General features: G+C 44.0%; 2 protein-coding genes across 2 annotated transcripts; one reads left to right on the top strand and one right to left on the bottom strand.

Moving 5' to 3' along the window:
- The first annotated feature begins 410 nt into the window (after window positions 1–410).
- On the top strand, window positions 411–5,357 carry LOC108896321 (GDP-Man:Man(3)GlcNAc(2)-PP-Dol alpha-1,2-mannosyltransferase). The gene is made up of 6 exons (XM_018695398.2): window positions 411–526; window positions 720–941; window positions 1,480–1,682; window positions 1,759–1,927; window positions 2,290–2,942; window positions 4,142–5,357. Exons 1-6 carry the CDS (start codon window positions 468–470, stop codon window positions 4,423–4,425), a joined length of 1,590 nt encoding a protein of 529 aa, XP_018550914.1. The 5' UTR covers window positions 411–467; the 3' UTR covers window positions 4,426–5,357.
- Window positions 5,358–6,303: 946 nt separating this feature from the next.
- On the bottom strand, window positions 6,304–22,698 carry LOC108896322 (serine/threonine-protein kinase Nek5-like; the record flags this gene model as incomplete). The annotated part of the gene is given in 25 exon segments (XM_051072943.1): window positions 6,304–6,375; window positions 6,377–6,434; window positions 7,063–7,195; window positions 7,296–7,406; window positions 7,998–8,175; window positions 8,246–8,350; window positions 8,577–8,651; window positions 8,740–8,841; window positions 9,286–9,366; window positions 9,465–9,578; window positions 9,994–10,072; window positions 10,958–11,116; window positions 11,209–11,265; window positions 12,041–12,170; window positions 13,759–13,858; window positions 14,465–14,551; window positions 15,720–15,833; window positions 16,210–16,264; window positions 17,134–17,220; window positions 18,915–18,985; window positions 20,445–20,528; window positions 20,616–20,713; window positions 20,792–20,888; window positions 21,849–21,994; window positions 22,568–22,698. Coding segments are annotated over 24 exon segments (2,370 nt in total), but the record flags the coding sequence as incomplete, so codon positions are not given.
- Window positions 22,699–24,304: the final 1,606 nt, after the last annotated feature.

Raw genomic sequence — 24,304 nt, 5'->3', positions numbered from 1 at the left:
CCAGTTGTGGTAAATGAACAAGAAGAAGGTTAAATATCAAATATTACTGTGTTTTCTGTGGATTATAGAGGTAATATAAGGTGGAGAGAGATGGACAAGTATTTTGTTTGGATTCTTTTTTTATTATTTTTTATTTATTTTGTAAAGTTGTAGAAAACATACGCAGGAACAAACTCTCTCCAATGATAATGATAACATAATAATACTGTAATAATAGCAATAATAATAATTTGAATATAGCACCACATGTCATATAAGTAAACAATAATTTTAATTCAAACATTTTCTGTTGATTTTTTTATGTAATTATATACGTGTGTTTATTTGCCTGGCTTTTTTTATTCTGCTGTAAAAAGTAAATATACATCACGTGTTGATGACGTGTAGGTAAACAAACCCTCAGCCAATCAGAGTGAGGCCTGTGGGTCAGCTGACAGCAGTGAAACGTCAACAGTAGTGTTGTGAAGATGGCAGGACACGAACACCACCACCACCACCTTTCCCTGTGCTTCTGTGACCTGATGAGGTAAAACTCTGGTTCCCGCTTTAACCCGAGCTAAAGTTAAATCTTCTTTAAACCGAGACTCACTCAGAAACTAACCCGGGTTTCCTGGTGCCGGTTGGGCGGCTAACTTTAGCCCGGCTAGCAGCTACCAAGCTAATCGGTGTCACGACCACCCACGGCCGGTTCACGGTGCTCTGTGTCCCGCTCCCTTCAGGTTGCTGTGGTCCCTGGTCGTGCCGTGCGCCTACCTCAGCCTGCTCCTGACCCTGGTCCTGCTGCTGCTCCTGCTGGGGCTCCGAGTGTGGCTGCAGGGCCGCCGCAAGGCCCGCCGGGCCCAGGACGGCGGCCCCGCGGTGGCTTTCTTCCACCCGTACTGCAGCGCCGGAGGAGGCGGGGAGCGGGTCCTGTGGTGCTCCCTGAGGGCCCTCATGAACCGGTACACGGGTCTCAGCTGTCCGTCTGTCGGTCTCATGGATCTATTAACACATTTAATAACACATCCACAATCTGGCTACATGACCAAGAGGAGGGAGGGGAAGTACTCAGGTCTTTTACTCAAATGAAAGTACTCATACTACACCGTGAGAATACTCCATTACAAGTCCAAGTCCTGCAGTGTCAGTAAAGCGACAGTATGTGAGTCAAACAAGGGAAGTGTAGTTGAAGTGTTCAATCTAAAAGTACTGAGTGCAGAAAAGTATTACATTATTACATATCATCAATGAGTACTAATGATTTATTAACTTCTGATCAGTTTGTCAGTTAATTGATTGATTGGTTTGTAAAAAGAATCAATGAGACCTTCAAAATCTATCAAACTATCAAAAATGTTCTTCACATTAGCAAAGCTCTTACTTTGTAAAGCATGTACAATATTTCTCTACTAACAAGTCCAGAGCAGAAGCCTCCCAAATGCTGGGCGTGAACTTGAACCTACCACTGCTGAGATCATTGTTTTCTCCTCTTCGTCCCAGATACCCGGGCGTCTCCTTCGTGGTCTACACGGGCGATCAGGGAGTGACGGGTGAGCAGATCCTGGAGGGAGCACGACAGCGTTTCAACATCACGCTGCCTCGGCCGGTCACCTTCATCTTCCTGCGCCACCGCGTCCTGGTGGAGGCCGCCTCTTACCCTCACTTCACCCTGCTGGGCCAGAGCGCCGGATCCATGTTCCTGGGTAAGACCAGGACCCACAAAGGCAGGTTTGTTGTGGTTCATTTCCACCACAACAATGTTGTGTGTTTGTGTTTTAGGCTGGGAGGCTCTGACGGCCTTTGTTCCCGACCTGTACGTGGACTCGATGGGCTACGCCTTCACTCTGCCCGTCTTCCGCTACCTGGGAGGCTGTAAGGTGGCGAGCTACGTCCACTATCCCACCGTCAGCACCGACATGTTGTCTGCGGTCAGAGAGAGGAACCCCAGGTAACACTCACTCACACTAACACACACCTATCATAGCTGGTTGGGTTTTTTCATATATCAGTACCAGACTCCATTGACAAAAACAGGGATTTAACTGAGCAGAACACAGGAGCTGCTGGAATACCACTGCCTCCATCTGTTAGTGTGTCTGTGTTACTGTGTGACTCTCAGTGGTGGAAGAAGTAATCAGATACTTTACTGAAGTAAAAGTACCACACAGTAACACAGACACACTACCTGTGGTATTCCAGCAGCTCCTGTGTTCTGCTCTGTAAAACTCCTGTTTTAGTCAATGGAGTCTGGTATTAATAAATTCACCAGTTTACTCCAGCCGTCTGTCTTCTCCCTCTTGTGTCGTCCAGGTTCAACAACGCTGACTTCATCTCCAGGAACCCAGTGCTGAGTGCAGTGAAGGTGGTGTACTACTGCTGCTTCGCCCTGCTGTACGGCCTAGCCGGCTCCTGCAGCGACGTCATCATGGTGAACTCCACCTGGACGCTGGGACACATCCTGGCTCTGTGGCGCTCGCCGAGCCGCACCAGCATCGTCTACCCGCCCTGCGACGTCAGGGCCTTCCTGGACGTCCCGCTGGAGGAGGAGGAAGAAGACGAGATGGAGGAGGGCTGGGAGGAGCTCGGGCGGGAGCTGGGGAGTGGAGAGGAAGAGGAAGAAGGTGGAGGAGGAGGTGGGGACAGGAAGTGCCACTCCATCGTGTCGGTGGCTCAGTTCAGACCGGAGAAGGACCACCGGCTGCAGATCCGGGCGTTTCGCAAACTGTTGGACAGGAGAGGGGAGGGGCCCAGGGGGCGGGAGTCGCTGCGGCTGGTGCTGATCGGCGGATGCAGGAACCAGGAGGACGAGGAGAGGGTGCTGATGCTGCGGGGGCTCTGTCAGGAGCTGGGCGTGTCGGACCGAGTCGACTTCAAACTGAACGTCCCGTTTGAGGAGCTGAAGAGAGAGCTGGTGGACGCCACCATCGGTCTGCACACCATGTGGAACGAACACTTTGGAATTGGTGAGGACAACACACAAACACACAACATGACACCTGAGTTGTGTTTATAAAACCTACACACCTGACCAATGACAGGCTGATACAGAGAGTTTAAAGCTGTGACAGTTTATTGGTCAACAGATGAAAGGAATCCATTTCATTACATCTCAGCCAAGACCATTACCACTGACTGACTGATCTGCAGTAACACCAGCAGATTTATCTGATTAAATACAACTAAACCTACCAGTCCAGAAGAAAAAGCCACAGTAGCAGGGCCTTGACATTAGCACCCATGGGTGGAATTCAGCAGTGGTGGGTAGAACCATCACTTTTACTAACCACTTTTTGGGGTCGACCTCTCTCCATCTATGATTTTACACAGATTCACAACACTTGCAGGAGCTCCCCTGACAATGGTACAGGAAACAGGGAAACTCACTCTTTATGTCTTAATCAGTCACATGTTTTCATGCTGAAGGAGCTTTACCTTATCAGAGGCGAGTATTTACTCACCAGTATTTGAGTCTTTACTGTGGTCATTTACATTAAAAAAGGTTCAGCTTTAATGAGATTAAAAGTATCTTTCCAACTACAAACCTCTGGCCAGTGAAAATGTCGAGTGGCTAGTAACTTTGCCACAGTGTCAGGGGAGCAGAAAAGTTAATGTCAGGCCCTGCTTGTTAGCATGGTGTCAGCGCATGGATCAGTCCTGATCATCTTGGTGATCATGTGACTTTCATGTCCAGCAGTATGATTCTAAATATTAATATTTCACTTGATGTTAGCATGCATATTAACACCTGGAGTCTGTTATTTCTAACATCTAACAGTATGTTGTGAAATAAAGTGAGTGCAGCTGCTATCAGGTCGCAGGGTGTTTTGGGTCTTTCAGTTTTTGATCCACATTTTTTGTAAACATCACGCTGGCTTCTCGATGGCGTGCTAAAATGATCTATTCTTCAAGATGGCTGCTTCTGTTAGCGTGCTGAAGTTAATTCACAAGATTAAATGCTAACATGCTAACCTGCTAAGGCTGATGAAAGTTGAGTGAACTGAAAAGTCCTAAATAAACCCAGTTGATTTCTTCAGAGACAGTTTGTCAGGCTTTCACTGAAACATCTCCTGGACTGGGTGATACTGAACTGTTGATCCTACTGTTAGCTGCAGCAGAGGATCTCCTACAGGTGAGTGATTTACCCCCTCCTCTCTGTCCTCAGGTGTGGTGGAGTGCATGGCTGCAGGTACCATCGTCCTCGCCCACAAGTCCGGAGGTCCGAAGCTGGACATCGTGGTGCCGTACGAGGGCGGGCAGACGGGTTTCCTGGCCGACAGCGAGGACAGCTACGCCGCGGCCATGGAAACCATCCTGGCTCTGTCGCCGGCGGCCAGACTGGAGATCCGACGGAACGCCCGACGCTCTGTGGAGCGGTTCTCCGACCAGGAGTTTGAGGCCTGTTTCCTCGCTGCCACGGAGTCTCTGATGACTAAACTGGAGCGATGAGGGAGAACAGACGAGTCATATCTGTGATTAAAACAAGCCAAGCTTCCAACATCATCAGTAAAGTTTTGTGAGTCTCGTTCCCGATGAAAAATAATAGAGGAAATCCAGGAAAAACTGTCCTTTAAACAGCAAAAACACAACAATACAGGACAGTTACAGTGACTTTGCATGTGTCAAACTCATGTGTGAGTGTGAAAGTCAGCAGGTTTTCACTTGGACAACAGGAGAACTAGAGACAATCAAAAAGACAAAGACCAGATGGAACTGGTATCAGCAGGTCTGTGTTTCCTTCCACAGGGGTCAGACCTCCAGCTGAGAGCTCCACCAACAAGACGCCATCAACATCTGGACTGATCAATATACAGATCATTAACGCTGTGTTGAGTTTAACATCCAAGGCTCAGCTTTTCATCCACCACCACTGATGAGCTGTGTGGAGCAGAGCTGCACTGATTAATCAACTACAAGAAAATTAATATGCAACTGATGAATCGTCATTAAAGTCAAGCAAAGACATCAGACGTTCGATGGTTCCAGCCTTGGACAAAACCAGACATACAGCCTGAGTGTGGAGTTAATACTGATGTGACTGATTATTTCCTGATGACTGACTGCATAGATGTGATGGGATTAGAAACTGGTGTTTGTCTGTGTTGAAGAGTTGAGTGAAGACCTTTGTGTACATTTAAGAAGCACTTAAAACCACATTGCTGGGTGAAGGTAGAGGCCAAATCTCTCTTATTTAAATGTTGTTTCACTTCCTGCATTCCTGTTTGTGATGAGGTCCAGGCATGGAAATATAATGATGTGTAGAAGAATCTTTATTTTGAAGGAGGCGTTACTACTATTTAAGTCTGTCTGTGTATGAAGGGATGTTCTGAGCTTGTTTCACTGAGAAATTCTACTTAATAAATACAACACTTCAAAATGAACTGCCTGTGGTGTCCTGCCAACAAACAGAGTAAACACAGAGTTAGAGCACAGGAAAGGTACTAATCCTCTGATTTACCATAAAGGACGAGTCTGGTCATATTCTGTATTTTTCTAACTGTTTTTTTTTTTTCTAATTTTCTAACATCAGTAAAACTGAACCAACACTTGCTACATTCAGTAACTGGCAGTAACATTAGTTCATTTTACCTTGGTATTTTAGGATGACTGGAAAGATGCAGCTCCCTCTTGTGGGTTAGGGTGGAACAAACCTGATAAAATCTAACCTCACTAATCTCAGTTCTAATTTACACAACACACACCTCTATTAATGCGACATGATTCATTTCTGTGCATGCTGACGAAGCCTGGATATTAATTATATCAAACATTTTTCAGTATTGTTGTATTTCCTATCAAGAAAAATTATTTTCTAAATTATATTGTGGATATTAACGTTTTATCGCCGAGCCCTGCTTTAAGAAATTACTGATGAACCAATGAACTCAGAGCTGAGACCCACAGACAGAGGAGGGGCTGACAGACGCACTAACACACTGTTGGTTTGTTGACAGTTAGAAAAACACAGAACAACAGACATGTCCTGTCTGGGAGCAGCTGGTCATGGGACGATCAGACTTCCTTTTGGATCCTGAACGCCTCAGTAAGCTTCAGATAAAGTGCTCGTCCAGTTCTCCTCTTTCCAAACATTCACAGCTGTAATGCAGGGATGCCTCAGGTGGTCTGATGCTGTTCAGTCAAAGACGTGTTATCATCTGTCTGAGACTCGTCTGACCGCCCGTCACCTTCTCCAGGCTCAGAGGAAACGACCACGGTGACGTCTGCGCCTGAATCTTTCAGCTCTGGTTGGATGTGTTGAGGGTCTGCAGCGCTCGCTGCACCTCCATCCTCTCTGTCCTCCATCCCACCCTCCTCCCCCTCCTCCTCCTCCTCCTCCTCCTCCTCCCTCTTCTCTGTGTTTTCTGTCTCGTCTGAGCTCCCGTCCTCCATCACAAACAGGATTCTTCATGGAGTCTGCCACCGCCTCCCTCAGCTCGTCCTCTGACTCCTCAAAGTTCCTGATGGGAACAGAGGAACTGTTATCCAACATGATGATCACAACTGATCAGAGCACAAACACGTCTGTCCTACAAAGTCACAGAGCTGTAACTATAGAAACCGTGAAGCTGAGAAAACTGCTGTAATCAATAAATTGTTTGATCTAGAGCTGATTAACGATTAGTTGATTAACAGGAGTGGTCATCTGCAACTGTTCAAATATCTGTTGTTTCCAGCTTCTCTGACTGGATGTATATATAATTGGACCAAAAAAAGACCATCTTCAGGTTTTTGGCTGTTGGTTGGACAAAAAGACATTTGAAGACGTCCTGTTGGGCTGTGAGAAATCATAACAGACATTTCTCACTATTTTCTGAATTTATAAACAGAACCATTAATTGATGAGCAGAGAAAATGATCGGCAGATTCATTGATAATATTTTTTTAAACACTCCAAAATCCGAAAGACATTAAATTTACTTTAAGACAACAAAAGCAGCAATTCACATATTTGCTTGAAAAAAGACTAAAATGATTATTTGCTCATCAGATCGATCAACAAATAAATGAATCAGTTAATTGCTGCAGCTCTGATCTCTCGAACATGAAGGAGCAGAGAGACATGAAGAGAAGCGAGCACTGGCTTACGTGTCGTCATCGTCCGACCTCGGCTCCAGACGCTCTTCATCCATCTCCACATCAGAGTCCTCCTCCTCCTCCTCCTTCTTCATCTCTTTATCCTCCTCTGTCTTCTCCTCCTCTGCTCCGTCCTGCTCTAAATCTGACAGTAAAGACACTCTGCGTTTGGTCGCTGTTCAACTTTTCTGTTTTACCCAAACAGCAACATCCAGATGCAGCAGATTCAACTCTCGCTGCCTCACCTGCAGTCACTGAGTCCAGGGTTGATGATGTGAGTTCAGCCTGATGGAGAGCGTTCAGCAGGGTGTTGGGGGGGCCGTCGACCCACTGTCTGCGACCTGCCGCCTCCTCACCTGAGGGCGAGTAGAGACGGAGTCACACTGCACTGACAAACCAGACGGTCTCATTCTGATCTCTGACTGTCAGAGTCCTCGTCAGTGAGTTTAAGGCTGTATGTGATAACTTGGTGCAATAACAACACCTGGAGGGGAGGTCAGAGGTCACAGCTTTGGTCTACAACATGTTCATATTCAAGCTGTGATGACCTGAGCATGTGGAGTAGTTTGCTTGTGATCCAGCAGAGGGAGCTCTATCAGCTCTGTCTCCAGATTTTTTATAAGGGGACAGGCCTAATGTGGAGTGGTGTTTGTGTCCAGTGTTCCCTCTGAAGCTGTGGTCCAGACAGAGAAACCATGAGCTGAAACTGATCCTTCTCCCTCACGTTACAGTCAGGTGATTGGCTCTCAATATAAAACCATTGATAATAGCTACAGTCTGTCTTTACAATGGCTGTGTTCTGTGCTGTTGATCAGTTTGTACTCAGTCATTGATGGTAAAACTGTAAATATTTGCTTGTTTGTTTCATGTTTTGTGTTTTTCTTGGATTCATTGAAACATTCAGTAGAAGTGAAGGAAAGCAGAAAAGTTTTACAGGTGTACTGCACCTTGTTCAGCCTTGACCACCGTGTTGTAGACAGAGTTGACCTCCATGTTGGCGAGAGCATCCAGCAGAGTCTGAGGAGTCCTCTGGCTCCACCCCTTCCTCATCTCCGACCAGTCCCTGAGCTTCAACTCCTCCCCCTCCTGGAAGCTCAGAGTCCGGTTCAGAGGGTCCAGGTCCTGCTGGAGGAGTTGGGAACAGAGTGAGAGAAAGAAAGAGAAGAAGAGGAGGAGCTCATCTTCCATCACTCACCTTCTCCTCCTCCTGCTTTCCTTCTTCTCCTCTCCCCTCTTTCTCCTTCTCTGCGTCTCCTTTCATCCCTTCATCATCTAACCGAATCTCAAACACGATTCCCTTCTGCAGAAAAGACAAACAGACTTTCATCTTTTTGTCTGCTTTGCTCTGTTTTCCTCGATCAGGTGCTACGTGAAGGCCAGCCACAATGTTTTTAACTCAGCAGGAAAATAACTTTCTATTATTTCCATTAAGTACTCAAACGATACTTAGTGCTATTACCAGAGTTTGAGACAGGTGTAGCTCCTGTGTTAGAGTCACCTGTGACTGACGTTTAGCCTGATCTCACCTTGTCTCTGTGCTTCCTCTCTCTCCTCTGACCACTGCTCTCCTCTCTGACCTGCCTCAGAGCTGCTTCCATGTCCTGCAGCAGGAAGAGGATACAGGAGGAGGACAGCTGTGAGGCACCACACAATGAGTGCGACTGAGCTGATTCCTTGTCCAGTGTTTACCTGTGCAGGTGAGGCTTTCTGCTGCTCTTTACCGGCTGCAGGAGGTTCTGGGTCTCTGGGTTTCTCCACCACAAATGTCCCATGTCTCTGCTGAGGCTGAGCCTGACAGAGATCAGTGAGAAAATATGATCGTCCTGCTCTGTATCGTTGAAATTCCAACTAATCAAAAAGCAACTGTTGATACCTACAACTGCTTTTACTGCCACTGATGAAATGTTCACATGGTTTGCCATAGAGCATGAGATACGATGCATTAAAAACTCCCTGCACACGACCTGATCAGTCAAGTTACAGACATCACTGACACACTGACCAGGGCAGAGCTGCACACGTAAAATCGAAGATGACAGCATGTTAGATTTTAATTTGACTTTGAGGGAAACTCCTCTAGGAGAACTTTAACTGCTACAAAGGGTGTGACAGTAACTTTAACAGAAGGTAAGCTTCTGAAATGACACGGGCCTCGTCAGCTGTTATTGATATATTTATTATTTTGTCCTGAAGCTCTGACACTGAAGGCAGCAGAGGGACAGCCTGTGTGAGTACCTCTGCTTCAGCTCTCTGCCTCATCTGTCTCATCTCCTGGTGATACTGCTGCCTGATGACGTCCAGCTGACGCAGGTACTCCTACACACACACACACACAGCGTTTCAGTCCTGACGCCACACACCCCCCCCTGTGGTCACCTGTGGTCCTGACACAGAACAGCTGGTGTGTGTCTCACCTGTTGTCCCTCCTGCCTCCTGTCCTGAGGTGTGTGTTGGTGCTCAGGTCGTCCCACCTCCTGCTCCTGACCTCCAGGCCTCCCTCTGTGCTCAGCCGTACACGGGCGCAGACCCTGACAGGTCAGAGGGGAAAGGTCAAAGGTCAGAGAGAGGCTGTAGTGCTCTGTCTGCCACGGCAGCCAGTCTGACAGGGAATTTACTCTAGTTTTGAGGTAACTGTACTTTGAGTATTTCCATGTAATACTACTTTATACTTCTACTCCATTCTACTCTCAGAGCTGACAAAGTTCTTTTCCTGTCGTGGTTGTGCACAGCACTACTGAGGTTTACAAGTCTGTGTCATGTTCCTGTGATCAAACCTGCAGTGAAAACCCTGCTGCTACAAACACAGCAACCTCCAACTACAGACTGATTTCATACGTAGGCTTCTTTTTTAATTAGTTACTATTAATGAGTTAAGAGTGAACATGACCAGGATGATTAATCAGAAATACTTGAGTCAGTATGTGTGAGTGAGCTTCATCCTACCAGCTGTTTCTCTGCTCTCAGCTTGTACTGGTTGGCCTCCTGTCTCCTCTGCAGGTATTCGTTACGAGCTGCAGCCACACTGACAGAGCAGGTGAGGGTGTACAAACAGAGACCTGGTTAATATTATATATGTTAGTGTCACTGGTTTAAACCAAACCCCAGAAAAAAACACAGTAGCTTCAGAAACAAGCTAAAACCTAAAAGATCAGAAGACTGTTACCACTCTCATGTCTTTGTGTTGAATGTGAAGCTACAGCCAGTATATGTTAGCTTAGCTTAGCATAAAGACGACCTCATGAAAACAGCTTGTTGTTTTACACTTTGGTTTACAAAAACATAACTCAAACAAACTCAATATAATGTGTTAATATCATGTTAAAGCTTCACAGGAGCTGATAGGCGGCTAACTGTTTCTGGCCTTCATGCTTAGCTAAGCTGCTAGCTATAGCTTCATATGTAGAGTATGTTCAGTGTTTTTTTTTTTTTATTATTTGTTTAAATGTGATTAGTATACAAAATACATATCTACACATATCTACAAACACATTTACACAAAAAATAATAATTACAGATATGAGAGTGGTATTGATTCTCTCGTCTAACACAAATGTCACAAACTACTCCTTTAAATCAGAGTGAACATGTGGTGCCATTAGCTGCTAGCTTTCAGCTGGGTAACTAGTTTGCTGGGAATCGACAGAAAAACATTTTCAAAAGTAAAATTTTAAATGTGAGGATTTCTTTCCTCTTGATTTATCCTGAAATGAAAATCTTTCCGTTTTTGTCACCACTGGTTGGATATAACAAACAATCTGTCACCTCCAGAAACTGCGAATGGACATTTTTCACTTTTCTAACAATTTACAGACTGAAATGATCAATCGATCAAACAAGAAAGGAGTCCACATATGAATCAATAATGGCAGTAGTTTGTAGTTGCAGCCGGGGGTGCAGGGCCACTCACAGCTGGTACGGCTCCACATGAGGAGCTGCATGGTCTTCACATTGCTCCCTCTCTCTCTCCTGAGGAGGAGGAGGAGGAAGGACGTCCTCCCTCCTCTGAAGGGCGTCCAGCTGGGCGTGGTAGTGCTGGTAGTGGCTGACAGGCTTAAAGCCATTGAACCTGCATCAGTGATACATGTCATACACACATGATGTGCTGTGGGATATGAACTGAATTTAATTGGTTCAATCTGAGCAGATGTGTTCATGCACCTCTGGTTCTGCAGCTCTCTGTCTGCGGCCGGTTGTATCTGCTCTTCGATGAACAGGCTGCAATCATAGATAAAAGTGATACAACAGAAATATACTGAACTTGAGAGGCAGTTACATGAACCAATACACCTACACTGCAATAAATAATATCTACAACTATGGCACAGTGTGATTTATAATATTCATCATTGCAGTTATTCTTTAATAGTCACTGCAGCCATGCTAATCAATTTAACATTATTCAACTGTTTACAACAAGCTAGGGAAGAAAGGAACGTTAATCTAATAACATCATAAAAAATAAACTACCAGTTACCAGCCTGCAGCGATTAATATTTACATTAGACTGATAATAAAACTTTGAAAATATGCCCAACCATAAACTACCATTTCTACTTTGTTATAATCCTGAACCTAGCTTTTAGGATCGTCGACAGCGGGGGAACACCGGGTCAGTTTTCCCGGGCCCTGCATCAAGGGGGGAACCAACAGGACCACCTAACTTTTAAATAATCTGCTGGAATAATTTATCAGAAAATACATACTTGTGAAAACTTCAAATACTGTTTGAGTCACTTGTAGTGACTTGTAGTGGTCAAAGACAAGTTTTACTTTGCTTGGATTATCGATTATAACTCAGCTGTAAAGAACTGATTGAAAAACTGTCAGCTGAGTTCCAGGTTTTCCAGGTTTTCCAGGATGCACTGGCACTATAAACTAATGGTGTGGGTGCAGTTTGCTTGTGTGAAATTTACCTGATGATGATCTGGAGACTAAAACAAAGACAAAGTGCAAGTGATTGAAAATTACATTATTACTCTAATTAATTTACCAGTGCTTTGTGGTGGGCCGGGGTGTAGACTCTGAGGGGGACTCTCCAGTCTGGTTTAGGAGGCAGTCTCTTCGCGGCAGCTCCAGGTCTCTCTGCTCCTCTGGACTTCTTCTCTGAACGACAGGAGAGTCTCAGGTTACATTAACAAGTCAGTTGCATCTGTTGACAGTTTACAAATGTTTACGTACTCCACACCACTTTAAATGGTATCACACACAAACCTGTCAAGATTTGAACCCAAAACTTCTAAATCAAACTGGGCTTTCTGTGCAGACTTGAAAGTCTTCATTCTGTACACCAGTAACACTTTAAAGCTTCCTGTTAAATCATTTCTAAGCTACATCAGTCAACATTTACTCACTATAATCTGCCTGTTTATTAATGTGTAATATTTGTCAGAAATAATAACACCTGTGTTAGAGTTAGAGTTGTTAAAAAATATATTAATGAATAATTACAGCTGCTCACATCGACATTGTACCTGATAGTGCAACTTGAAATGAAATGACTGATAATAAACTTTATTAAATGAACTGAACTGTAAACCAGCCTCGAGCTTGATTCTTTCATTGAGATTTTAATGCTTTATTATCTGATGTATTTGTTCTTATTAATTCTCTGTTAATTGTGGTATTCTGGTCTTATTGGTTGTTTTGTGTAGCTGTTCTCATGTGCACCCACAGGTGGTGTCACTTTCCCGTTCAGTCTGCTTTTCCTGTTCTTGTTTTTCTGTCTAAAGCAGCTGGGTGAATTTGCTCCAGTTGTATTGTTTTGATTCTAAAGTAAATTCTGTATAAACCATGTAACAAAGAACGTGTGACTGTGGAGCAGTGAGGACAAACGTTGAGTCCAGTAATTTGAGTAAGAGTTGAGAGGCAGACGAGCAGGTAAAACCAGACACTCCTTCAGTGATTTCAGACCGGAACCAGTGACTTTGTGTTCTGATGTTACCAAAACACAACCTGTGCCAAGGTGTGACACTGTGACAGTCGAGCCAATCAGGATTCAGCTCGTCCCCCTGTGGAGATGGAGCGATATGGAGCGAGGAGAGACACGTTTCCTGCATTTTTTCAGAGGTGCTGGAAGGATCAATCTGTCAGGAAACGGCCACTAGGTGGCGTCAGAATCCACATCCAACACCTGATGTGTACAATACGTTTCTGGTGCAGGTGTCTTCAGTATTAAATAAGTCAGTGGCACAGGAAACACAGACAAAGTGAAGAATAAATCCCACTGAACATGAGCAGACTGTGGAGACAGACGTCCTGCAGTCAGTCAGGAAAGTGAAAATAGTCTGGCTTCGACAGTGATCCAATGATCCACCGCAGACCTCAAAATCCACCATGAACTGCTTCAGGAAACCCAAGCTGAACTTTCTGTAACAGGCCCCACATCATAAACCTGCTGCATACGCAAAGCAGCTTCGAATATCTCAGAAACTGAAGTGATCTGTGAGAAAAAAAAGCATTTGCAGGCTGTGGTATCAGCCAGATAAAGGGGGAGGGGCACTAAGTGCTGACTCAGTATGATGCACAAACTTCTGCAAACTTTTAATGTGTGTTTCGCTTCAGGGGCTTCAAACGTTGTACAACTGAACATTATAAAACTTCATGATGGAGGATTTACCAGATTAGACTGACTTTGTCCTTGCTGGGTGTACCTAATAAACTGCCGAGTGAGTAAATGTCATGTATATATTTATGTGTGTGACATGTAACCTGGTGTGTTTGCTGCTCCTGCTCTGGGTTTAGCGGTCTGTGATGTTGCTGCTCTGTTGTTTCGATGCAGCGTCGTGCGGCTGAACTCCTCCTGCATCACCTGCAAACACAGGAAACCACAAACACACACTTACATGGCTGCACTCAAAGAGACCTTATCACCTCTGAGTGCTTAATCTTGAAATCTGAACTCCACCGACTCGATAACACTGTCTGAACTCCGTTCTTAAATATATTCAGGATTCAAAACATTGTTATGTCACATACACTCAGTGGCCACTTTGTTAGGTACATCTATGAAATCTGAATACAACAGCTCAGGTTCTTGGTCACCTCTGTTACCAAGGCCCGTCTCCCCGATTCCTCAGTGTGACGACCAGCTCTAGGAAGTTGTTTCAAACTTCTTCTCAGTAAGAATTGTGGAGGCCACAATGGATGAGAAAGTTTTTATAGCCTTCCCCAGATCTGAGCCTCGACACAATCCTGTCTCTGAGCTCTGCAGACAGTTTCTTTGACCTCATGGTCTGGAGACCTGATATAGACAGGTGTATTTTTCCAAATCACGTCCAATTTAAATTTCAAGAGTCAGAGCAGAGGGTCTGAATTTTGACATAAAGATGCACATGTGAAAAAAGTGAATACTTTCTGAATGTGCTGTGGTCTCCTATTTAATGGACATGCTCAGTGAACCAATCAGATTCATCACCTGCGGGTCCAGATGTTTGCTGATGTGCTTCTCCAGGAAGGGACGCCTGAGGACGGAGCTGACCGAGGGACGGTCACGGGGGTTGACCTGAAAAATGTGTGAGCACCGAAAGCATCATTTTATAATTATTCAATTGTCCGATCCTGTTTTTATCATCTTAAAAATACATTCAGTTTTAGAGACACTGAAACTATGGCACAGACTTTCATTTCCAAACGTTCAGCTTACTGTAACAGGCTCCTAACAGGCATGAATCACACTCCAAACAAACCTTTAGCTGTAACTCACTGAAATACAGTACAGTGTAACTGAGTCAAAGGTTAAGTAAACATTTTAAAGATGTGAGGGTTTTAAGCTGACAGTGGCATGGCACAGTCCGAGTGTCTGCAGTAAGACAATGGGAGAGTCCTCATGTGCAGCCTCGGCTAATATCCTGAACAGCTGCTAAAACTGTTTCCTGTCATTCAACATTTACACTTTCCTCGTTATAAAATACTTGTTTTGCAATTTGAACTCAGGGACCTTCACAGGTAAGACAGGACAAGTTCATTTATAAAGCAAAGTGCTTTACAGAGGCACAGAGATACGTTAGAAATAAGATTAAAGTGACTGAAGGAAAACATTTCTGACTCTTTGAACCTTCAGTGAAACAGTAACTTCTCACAGCAGATCAAAACATGCACCTCTTCTAATGCTCTGTTAATGAGTGTTTGTTATTATCACTGACAGACTCAGATTGTTCTTCTCAGTGTCTGACAACATGATGATAGGATTCCTACAGAGACAGAGCTTTTTATTAAAGAGTCAGATCCTTTTAGTTTAACCAGAAACATCTCTATATATCACCACCAGACTCCACTGACAAAAACAGGGATTTAACCAGGAGCTGCTGGAATACCACTGCCTCCATCTGTTAGTGTGTCTGTGTTACTGTGTGACTTTCAGTGGTGGAAGAAGTAATCAGATACTTTACTGAAGTAAAAGTACCACACAGTAACACAGACACACACACAGATGGAGGCAGTGGGATTCCAGCAGCTCCTGAGTCCTGCTCAGTTAAATCAATGTTGTTGTCAATGGAGTCTGGTACTGATATATGGAGATGTTTCTGGTAAAGAAGGCAAAGAAGCAAAGAAATGGAAATACTCAAAGTACAAGTACCTCAAGTAATTTCAATTACACAGATGTACTTGATATATTCCACTGAGTCTGTCTCATCAGCAGCTTCAAGTGCAGCTGTTTCTGAGTGTCTGACCTTGAAGAGTTGGGTGACCAGCAGTCGAAGGTCGTAGGAGTAGCGGCTGGGTACTGGGTTATAGCGCCCCCTGCAGATTTTACTGACCAACTGCCGCAGACTGCTGCCCTCAAACTGCAGACGAAGACAAGTGGATTTTTTTTTTTATAGTTAACTGGCAACTATTTTGATGATTGATTAATGGTTTAAAGTTCTTTAAGTTACTACCAGCCCCTCAGCATTGATCATTTACAAAAGTAAACTGCATGACTGTATTAGTATAGAGATGACAGGAAACATGGGATGGATTTCCATGAGCTTCTGTTCAGACATTCATGGTTTCCTGAGGATAAATCCTACTGACTTTGGCAGCTTCAACAAGCAGAGGGACTGAATTAGTGTTAGCGTTAGCTCTGTGTTAGCTCTGTGTTAGTCTGTGTTAGCTGAGTTTCCAGCTGTGTGTGTGTGTGTGTGAAGCAGCTGCTGATGTTCTGGGTGTGGTGCAGCTTACTGGATGCCTCAGGGTGCAGAGCTCATACAGGACGCAGCCCAGAGACCAGATATCCCTGCAGAGAGGACAAGGACAAGGACACACACACACACACACACACACACCCACACACACACACACATTTGCATGATTTTTAATGCAACCATACATGCTGCAGCTCAGTGTTGATGTTTTGTGAAGTTGACATAAAACTTTCAGAACATCTTGTGTAACTTGACATATCTCTTGTTGAAACAGGATGCCCGGGTGGGGCTTAACTTTACCCCTGCCCCCCCCCCGTGCCCCCGAGCTAAAGTCGTAAATACCAGGAACAAAGCCATAACGTCAAAATCCAGAGCAGTGAAGACACCAATCAGAGCACTGCTACTGACAGAAACTTCATTTGTGGAGTAACACGACTGCTTTGACATGAAGACATTTTTGTCCCTTTCTCAGAGGACTGTTTGAGGAGGGGGTAAAGATTATGTCTCATATGTACAGAAAGACAAGTATTTCATTGTGCGTGTGGGAAAGAGGAAGCCACCCTGACCTCAGCTGTGTGAAAACAAGGCTGCAGAGAACAGAGAAATGTCTGAACACAGAGAGAGAGAGGCAGGTGGAGAATGATAATGAGTTTGACATGTTTCTATGTGTGAGCTTCCTGTTAGTGAGGATGTGTTGGTACGTGCTGTTGTTGAAATGAACACTCCTCTGAGTGAATGTGCTGCAGATGATGAGGTTATTATCACAGAGCTGAGAGCTCTGATCAACAGTCACAGGGTCAGGGTTCACTTTAGCCTGAGGTTAGCTTAATTAGCCTTTAGCTACAGCTGATACAGTCTGTCAGTGAGTCATCTGGACTCTTTGTGTCCACTACAGGCCACTGTAGATCAATCCCGACTGAACAAGACGTCAGAGAAAGAGTCACCGTGGACGTTAACATACGTCTTGTTGTTGTACGGCCGACTCTCGCAGATCTCCGGGGAGAGGTAGTACGGCGTCCCGACACAAGTCCGGGCCAGCTCCATGGTGCTGCACAGCCACAGATCACAAACAACAAACAACAACACTCTCAGTCAGAGTTCAATGTGTGAAGGAAGTACAACCTCAAATACATTTTAAATATGTTTCTATGTGTGATGTAGATGTGTCCACTACCTTCCTGGATGTTTTCTAGTTTAAGGGTTGAGTTAAAGGACAGGTTCACTGTTCTTCAAGTCTGCAGTCAGGTGTTTTTCTGTTTTACTCTGTGATTCAGAGGCTGTGTTCACATGATACTTACTGGAGACATTCAAGTCCCGTTTACACAACAACAGTTTAGCTAAGAACTGAAACGTTTTTCCTTTTCGTTTTAAAGAAGTTAACTGTTCACATGACAACACTGTCAAAATGATCTTTGTTCACACTGACAGCAGAGACGATTGAAAACGCAGTAGTGTGCCAGGCCAGTAGGTGGCGATGTAATTTGATGAGTCTGCAGCACAACTCGGCAGTCGGCCATTGCTGCTGTTGTTCTTCTATTCATGGCTATAGAGTGGGGCAAGAACTATGTATTTTTTTGGTCCAACCCAGAGGGTAGCATCACCCTGACGCCCTCCACAAAAAAAGTTAGTGAGAGTTTGAAAGAGCGTGAGTAGAAACACAACGAGGCTGTAAAGGTGGACTGGTGAGTAGATGGGTTTTCATGTTAACGTCCCCGACAACCTCTGTAGTCTCATTTAGACACTCGTTAGCAACCGCCTTTTTTAAGACACGTAAAAGCTTCAAACATCAGGAGTGGGGGATTTACTGACCCATTTTATGTCGGAGAATCAAACCTGAAAATGTCTTGAGCTTGTGTTAAAACCACAGACCTTATTTCAGACATTTAACCAGAAACACACTGACTCTGGGACGAGGGAACAGGAAGAGCTAAGATGCTAACATGCTAACGTACTTCCTGGTTTTAAGACTCATTCCTGCACCAACCTACAGCCATGTGTGAACAGAAGAACAACAATGACGGACTATTGTTGCTGTGTTTGTGCTGCAGACTGATCCAGTTACAGCACCATCTACTGACCCGGCATGATACTGCGTTTTCAGTTGTTTCTGCAGATCAGTTTGAACAAAGATTGTAGAACTTTTTTAAAACTCAAAGGAAAACTTAGCAAAACTGATGTTGTGTAAACAGGGCCTGGCTGTCCACACTCTGGCCGTATAGCATGAATGAACCCTCACAGGCTTCCCACCAACTGCCAGCTGTGTTTCATGTGGTCGACCAAACCAGACCTCACTTCAGTCTTGTTTATTTATGTCTTTGCTTCTAATTGAGCACCTCTGGTTTCACTGATGACTTCAGACTAAATGAAAATCAGACTACAAAAAAACTACAGTACGTTTTTGATAGTATTTATTTTTTATTAACTAAAATCAAAAAGTTCTTAATTTGTTTCCTCATCCCTTTGTCCCTCTGCCTCTTATCATCAATGAAGTCTTGTGAAAAACAAAAAATACATGTGTGGTACTGACAGGACACCACATTGTCCCTCATTTTGTCATGAGCTCAGTCTGCTTGTAAAGTCGAACAGGCCGACCATTATTCCCACAACCATGTGTGTTTACATGTCCTGATCGACAGTTTGTGGAATGATAATGACTTGTTTGGAGGTCTTCCATGTGTTACAGAGCGCTCAGTGGTAAACAGCTGCACTGTGTGTGTCTGTGTGAAGATGACACTGACTTACTTATTCAACATTCTTGCGATTCCAAAGTCCCCCAGCTTCGCTTTCATCCCTCCGTCGGTTAGGAAGATATTCTAGACCAGAGGGAGAGCGGAGGAATGAAAGCATGTCTGTGTTCTGGCAGAAAAACACTGACTGGGCATGTTATCATGTGTGCGTGTGGAAACAGATATGATTGATGAAAGATAGCGACGGCTGTGAACAGAGACGTGGTCTGTGGGTCAGTTGTGTTGAGTTATTCTGGGAGCTGGCGCACAGCGAGGTCTTTGTTCAGAACAAAAGCCGAGCTCCGGACAGTTCAGCCGCACAATCCCCCTGAACTCTGTAATGATAATACTCGTTAATTAAAAAAGCGTAACCTCAGGGGTTTGTGGATAATGTTGTTTACCATGTACAAGTTCAACCAGGAATGCAACATGTACAGACTGAGGATTACATGGCCCAGTTAAAGGGATACTCCAGCCTATATCTGTTTAATATTAATAACTCTTGAGCAAAAAATACACAAAGAACAGTGATGTAAATCTGAGGGGAAGCGAGGACGCTAGCTCGTATACCTAAAGGCTGTAGCTCTCAAACAGCTGGTGAAACGTTCACATGATGCATGTTGTAAACTGGCTGGTCTCCACTTGATGGTTTGTTCATTAGCTAGACCCTGCTTAGCAAGCTAGCTGTTATGCTAACAGGCTGATCTGCAGTTGGCTAGAAATTTGGAAGCATGTAGCTTATTAGGTAGCAAGTATTTAACTACAAGTACTTTACCATTTCAGACTTAATGAAGTCTACTAAAGAGCTGCTGTAATGTAATTCAATGGACAACTGTAAACATTAAAGTACATCCACTACGTCCACATTCACTTATTTTGAAGGAAATGAGCCACGACAGCAGCTCTGTGAGCTAGATGCTAACGTTCAAGCTAACTGCTGAGAGTTCATTCTATTCCACTACATTTACAGGGAAATATTGTCCTTTTCACTACATTAAAGTAGAACAGCTGTATTTCTGAACCTGTGTCTTATTTCCTCATGTTTCTGGGTGTAAATGATTGATAGGGACACAAATCTTTGGAATCAGAGCAGTATTGATTGATTGTCCACTTCAGTCTTGTTTTGTCTCTGACAGACTCAGATTGTTCTTCTCAGTGTCTGACAACATGATGATAGGATTCCTACAGAGACAGAGCTTTTTATTAAAGAGGAAGATCCAGAAACATCTCTATATATCACTACCAGACTCCACTGACAAAAACAGAGATTTAACACAGGAGCTGCTGGAATACCACTGCCTCCATCTGTTACTGTGTCTGTGTTACTGTGTGGTACTTTTACTTCAGTAAAGTATCTGATTACTTCTCCCACCACTAAGAGTCACACAGTAACACAGACACACTAACAGATGGAGGCAGTGGTATTCCAGCAGCTCCTGGTTAAATCCCTGTTTTTGTCAGTGGAGTCTGGTAGAGATATATAGAGATGTTTCTGGTTAAACAGGACGTGGCTGAAGTGGATGTGTGAGTGTGGTGCAGCAGATACCTGAGCTTTGATGTCTCTGTGGAGAATCTTCTTGTCGTGGATGTGTTTGAGGCCCAGACAGATCTGAACGAACCAGCCCACGATCTGAGGAGCACACAACTCAGTTTTACTGTGTGTGTGCGTGTGTGTGTGTGTGTGTGTGTGTGTGTGTGTGTGTACATGTGTGTGTACCTGCTCCTCAGTGAAGGGGACTCCTTTCTGCATGTTGATCTTCTTCATCAGATCCCCTCCATCACAGTACTCCATCACTATGTACAGACTGCCCCTCTCTGTACGCGACACAGACACACATACACTCGAGCACAAATCTGACAACGACAGCACGCTCACTGTGGAGTCACACTCACCTTCAAACGATGTGATGAAGGAGACGATGTTTGGGTGTTTCATCTTCGACAGCAGCGTCACCTCTTTCTTGGACGCTTCCTTTTCCCGCGCTGACATCTGAACAGTAAACACAGCACGATCCATGGTGTTAACTCACGTCATGTGTAAATGAACATTAACCTTAAACAACTGGCTTCATTTAGAGTTTAATGGTGTTGTGAAGTAGCGTGGGATCATGGGAGTTGTTGTAGGATGTTGATGGTTCAGGAGGTTTTTACCAGGAGCTGAATCCTCCTCAGAGGTCTCCTCCTCTCCAGAACAAACAGAGCAGCTGATTCAAAACCAGGAAAACTCTGAATAAAACAGCTTCAAGTTAAAAATCAATGTTTCTCCACTGTAGTTTGGTGCTGTTGCTAACGTTTGCTCAGCTTTTTCTCTGATAACTTTAGATCCAGACGTCTTATGACTAAAATCCTTCATCCTGTTACAGTATAACGTTAAAAACAACCAAGATCTAAAAAAAGAAAATCTTAAAAATTAGGATTAAAACTGAATTATTAAAATGACAGATTTCTAGCTCTGAAAATTCCTGGAAACATTTAGGATACTTTAAGAACACAGCTCAGCAAAACATATAACATAGATGTAGTTGTTTTAATGCAGAAACATTACATATCATAGCTTTAATATTTCTCTAAATTTTGTTTCTGAGACACAGCATAATTTCCTGACTAGCATGAATATTTCCTGTTGTATCATTTTCTATTAGTGCTCTGCATGCTTCGACAATCATTTATCATTTTAGGCTCTGTTTTTAGGGTGACTGTGTTACATCTGTCTGTGGACTACAGAAGAAAAACAGCCTGTACAGCAAATGTCAAGTTACAGGAGCATACACAGCTTGCCTGGCTCCATCCAAAAGTAAATCCACCTGCCAACATGCTGTATGTTGTTTGTTTGATCTGTATGTACCAGGAATGTGTTCTGGCAACCAGCAAATAGTCACACCCCACCAAGAGATAGTCAGACACCCAGGAGTAAAACACCTGTGCTGGAGAGAAGCTGTGATCCTGTTACCTTCCTGAGGTTGATCTGTTTGACCACACACTGTCTGTCTCCACCTCCACCCTTGTCTCTGACCAGGAAGGCTTTCCCAAACGCACCCTCTCCAATCTGACGGATGACCTCATAGCTGTTCATAACACCTGAAACACCTGGAAAACCTGGAACAAGAGAGGAGGGAAAGTTTATGCCAGCTGCTGTCACAGAGACTTTGCTGAGGTTTGACAATATGTCTGTTTTTCACATAACTTGCTGTTTTTCTAGCTGTTGTTATTGTATATATTTATATTTTTATTTAATATCTGGCTCTGCAGGTCTGTAATTCTGCAGTTGAGATTTTAATTTTAATGTTATCCTACGTCTGCTGTAACATGACAGTTTCTATCACGGGATCAATTACGTCTGTTTTATTTTACTATTAATGTCCTTAAATGGCGACATTTTACTACCTCAGATAATATTCCTCCACATTAGCAGGTAGATGAGGTAAAATTATAACCGTCTGAGATGTATTTTGTTGTTATTCTTTGTACTTTAGCTGATTAAACGTTTATAAAAAACGATAAAACTTTGTCACGGTCTCATCTCTGACACCGGCGGAAGGAGCCCGTCACCATGGAGACGGATACACATTCGGCTAGCTCTCATGTTAGCATGCTAACATAAGTTCACTGTTGACAACAAAAACGCTGATTTTTCCCGTTTTTCAACGTCACATGAACGTCTCGCCTTACCTTTAACAAAGCTGTGTTGTTGTCAGAGGGAGAGGTGACACGGTGGGACGAAGAGGAGGCGGCGGCGGCGAGTTTTAAACTCCTGTCTGAAAACTGTCCATTAAGTAACCGTTTGTTAACTACGGCAGGCGCGAAGCAAACCGCGGGGAATGCTGGGAGATGTAGGTGAGGTAGTTTTGTGGCTGACCTCAAACACACACCATGTTTTTAAAGCATTTTATTCATAAATACGAACAGTTAACACAAGATTAGAGTCAGTTTACAACAACAAGACACTGTTATATAACTGTTAATATGCTGCATGGAATGCTGGGAGATGTAGTTGAAGCAGTTTTTGTAGTCGAGCTCAATCATACTGTACTTACAAAAAAAAAAACCAGATCAGAGTCATTTTTAACAAGAGGACCATCCACCAGTGCTGCACAAATAAACCTTATCAGTTACACTTTACATCATAAGACATGTGAGTCTGTGTGGCACTATCAGCACATTTTATCAGTATAATATTCTGAGATATGTGGGTATACAGAGTGTCAGTGCAGTGGACAGTGCAGTATCTGTCACCTGTCCAGCCTGTCACCAGAGCCAGAGAGAAGACAGGATCCTTATTTAAATCCTCAGCAGAGGTTTGGTGCTTTACTCACAGTCACAGATCAGGTTGCTGTTGTCAGATTTTAGCCATCACACCCCAGAATGATATGCCAGGCAGCTGTGTGTGTCTGTGTGTGTGTGTTGTATCACTGTGTAAATATACTGTGATGTACCTGCAGAAACTGTTAATCTGCTGCATAGAGCTAATTTTAACGACTTTATTCACTCATACAAATTTAACCTAACCAGTACAAACAAAAATAAACGTGTGACGTGCAGAGGACGCTCTGAGAGGACTGAGCACAAACAGCTGAAAACAAGCAAAGCAAACATGAAGGAGAGGAGCAGTTTAATCCACAACAATGCACCGTGTTCATCTGAACATACAGAGCTGACTGTAGAGCTGTGAACAGTAGAATGTGTCCCTCTGATATGCATTTAAAGGAGCATAAACTTTGTACATTCTGGAGACAAAGATGAGGAGGGACAGGTCGAATTAAAGCAGTAGGTTTTGCTAGAGAAGTTTACTTAACACCTTTTACTGTTCACTGTTACCTCTCCTGTAAAACTCTGTAGCTGTGTATAAATAAAGATAGAAATGACTTAGCTTTAATGAGTGTGGTTAATTGTGATTTGAACATGGAGTTAGTCTGTGGAGCAGGAGTCATGTGACCAGCGTGCTCCTCTCCAATTCCACAAGGTGACCCCTCCACTGCTAAGCACCTGGCCCGTTTCCCATGATCCCCCTCTGCGCGAGGTCCGTCCGATTAGAGCTTTAATCAAGAGCAAATTTCCACTGTGATCAGATGACAGGGAGGCCCAGCGCCCGCTGTGACAGCTGATCCCGTGTCAGTCCTCTGAGGTGACGGCTGCACGCATGCAGTCATGAGCCCACACATTCAAACTCCCACTGCAGTAAAAGTACACAAGTATTATGCAGTTACAGTATCACAGTAAAAGTACTTCATAGAACAGTCTGTACCTGCTCTCACACACTGTATTCACCACCATGTACAGGAAGTTTTCTGAAGCCGACCACTTCCTGAGCAGCGAATGCCTCAGAGGAATGAAAGCAAAACTTCAAACCACTGCACTTATCATGGGCACTTTATTTTGAAGGAAATGAGCCACAACAGCAGCTCTGTG

This window comes from Lates calcarifer, linkage group LG1 (genome assembly GCF_001640805.2).
Source record: "Lates calcarifer isolate ASB-BC8 linkage group LG1, TLL_Latcal_v3, whole genome shotgun sequence".
NCBI lineage: Eukaryota > Metazoa > Chordata > Actinopteri > Centropomidae > Lates > Lates calcarifer.
Note: the sequence above shows the minus strand (reverse complement) of the source record. Positions and strands in the feature narration are given on the sequence as shown.

Bases quoted from the DNA above. Each gene is read 5' to 3' on its own strand.
- LOC108896321 (XM_018695398.2), top strand. From the start codon at position 468: ATGGCAGGACACGAACACCACCACCACCACCTTTCCCTGTGCTTCTGT. The intron at 1,928-2,289 runs GTAACACTCACT...TGTGTCGTCCAG, and splicing joins GTCAGAGAGAGGAACCCCAG to GTTCAACAACGCTGACTTCA. The intron at 2,943-4,141 runs GTGAGGACAACA...CTCTGTCCTCAG, and splicing joins GAACGAACACTTTGGAATTG to GTGTGGTGGAGTGCATGGCT.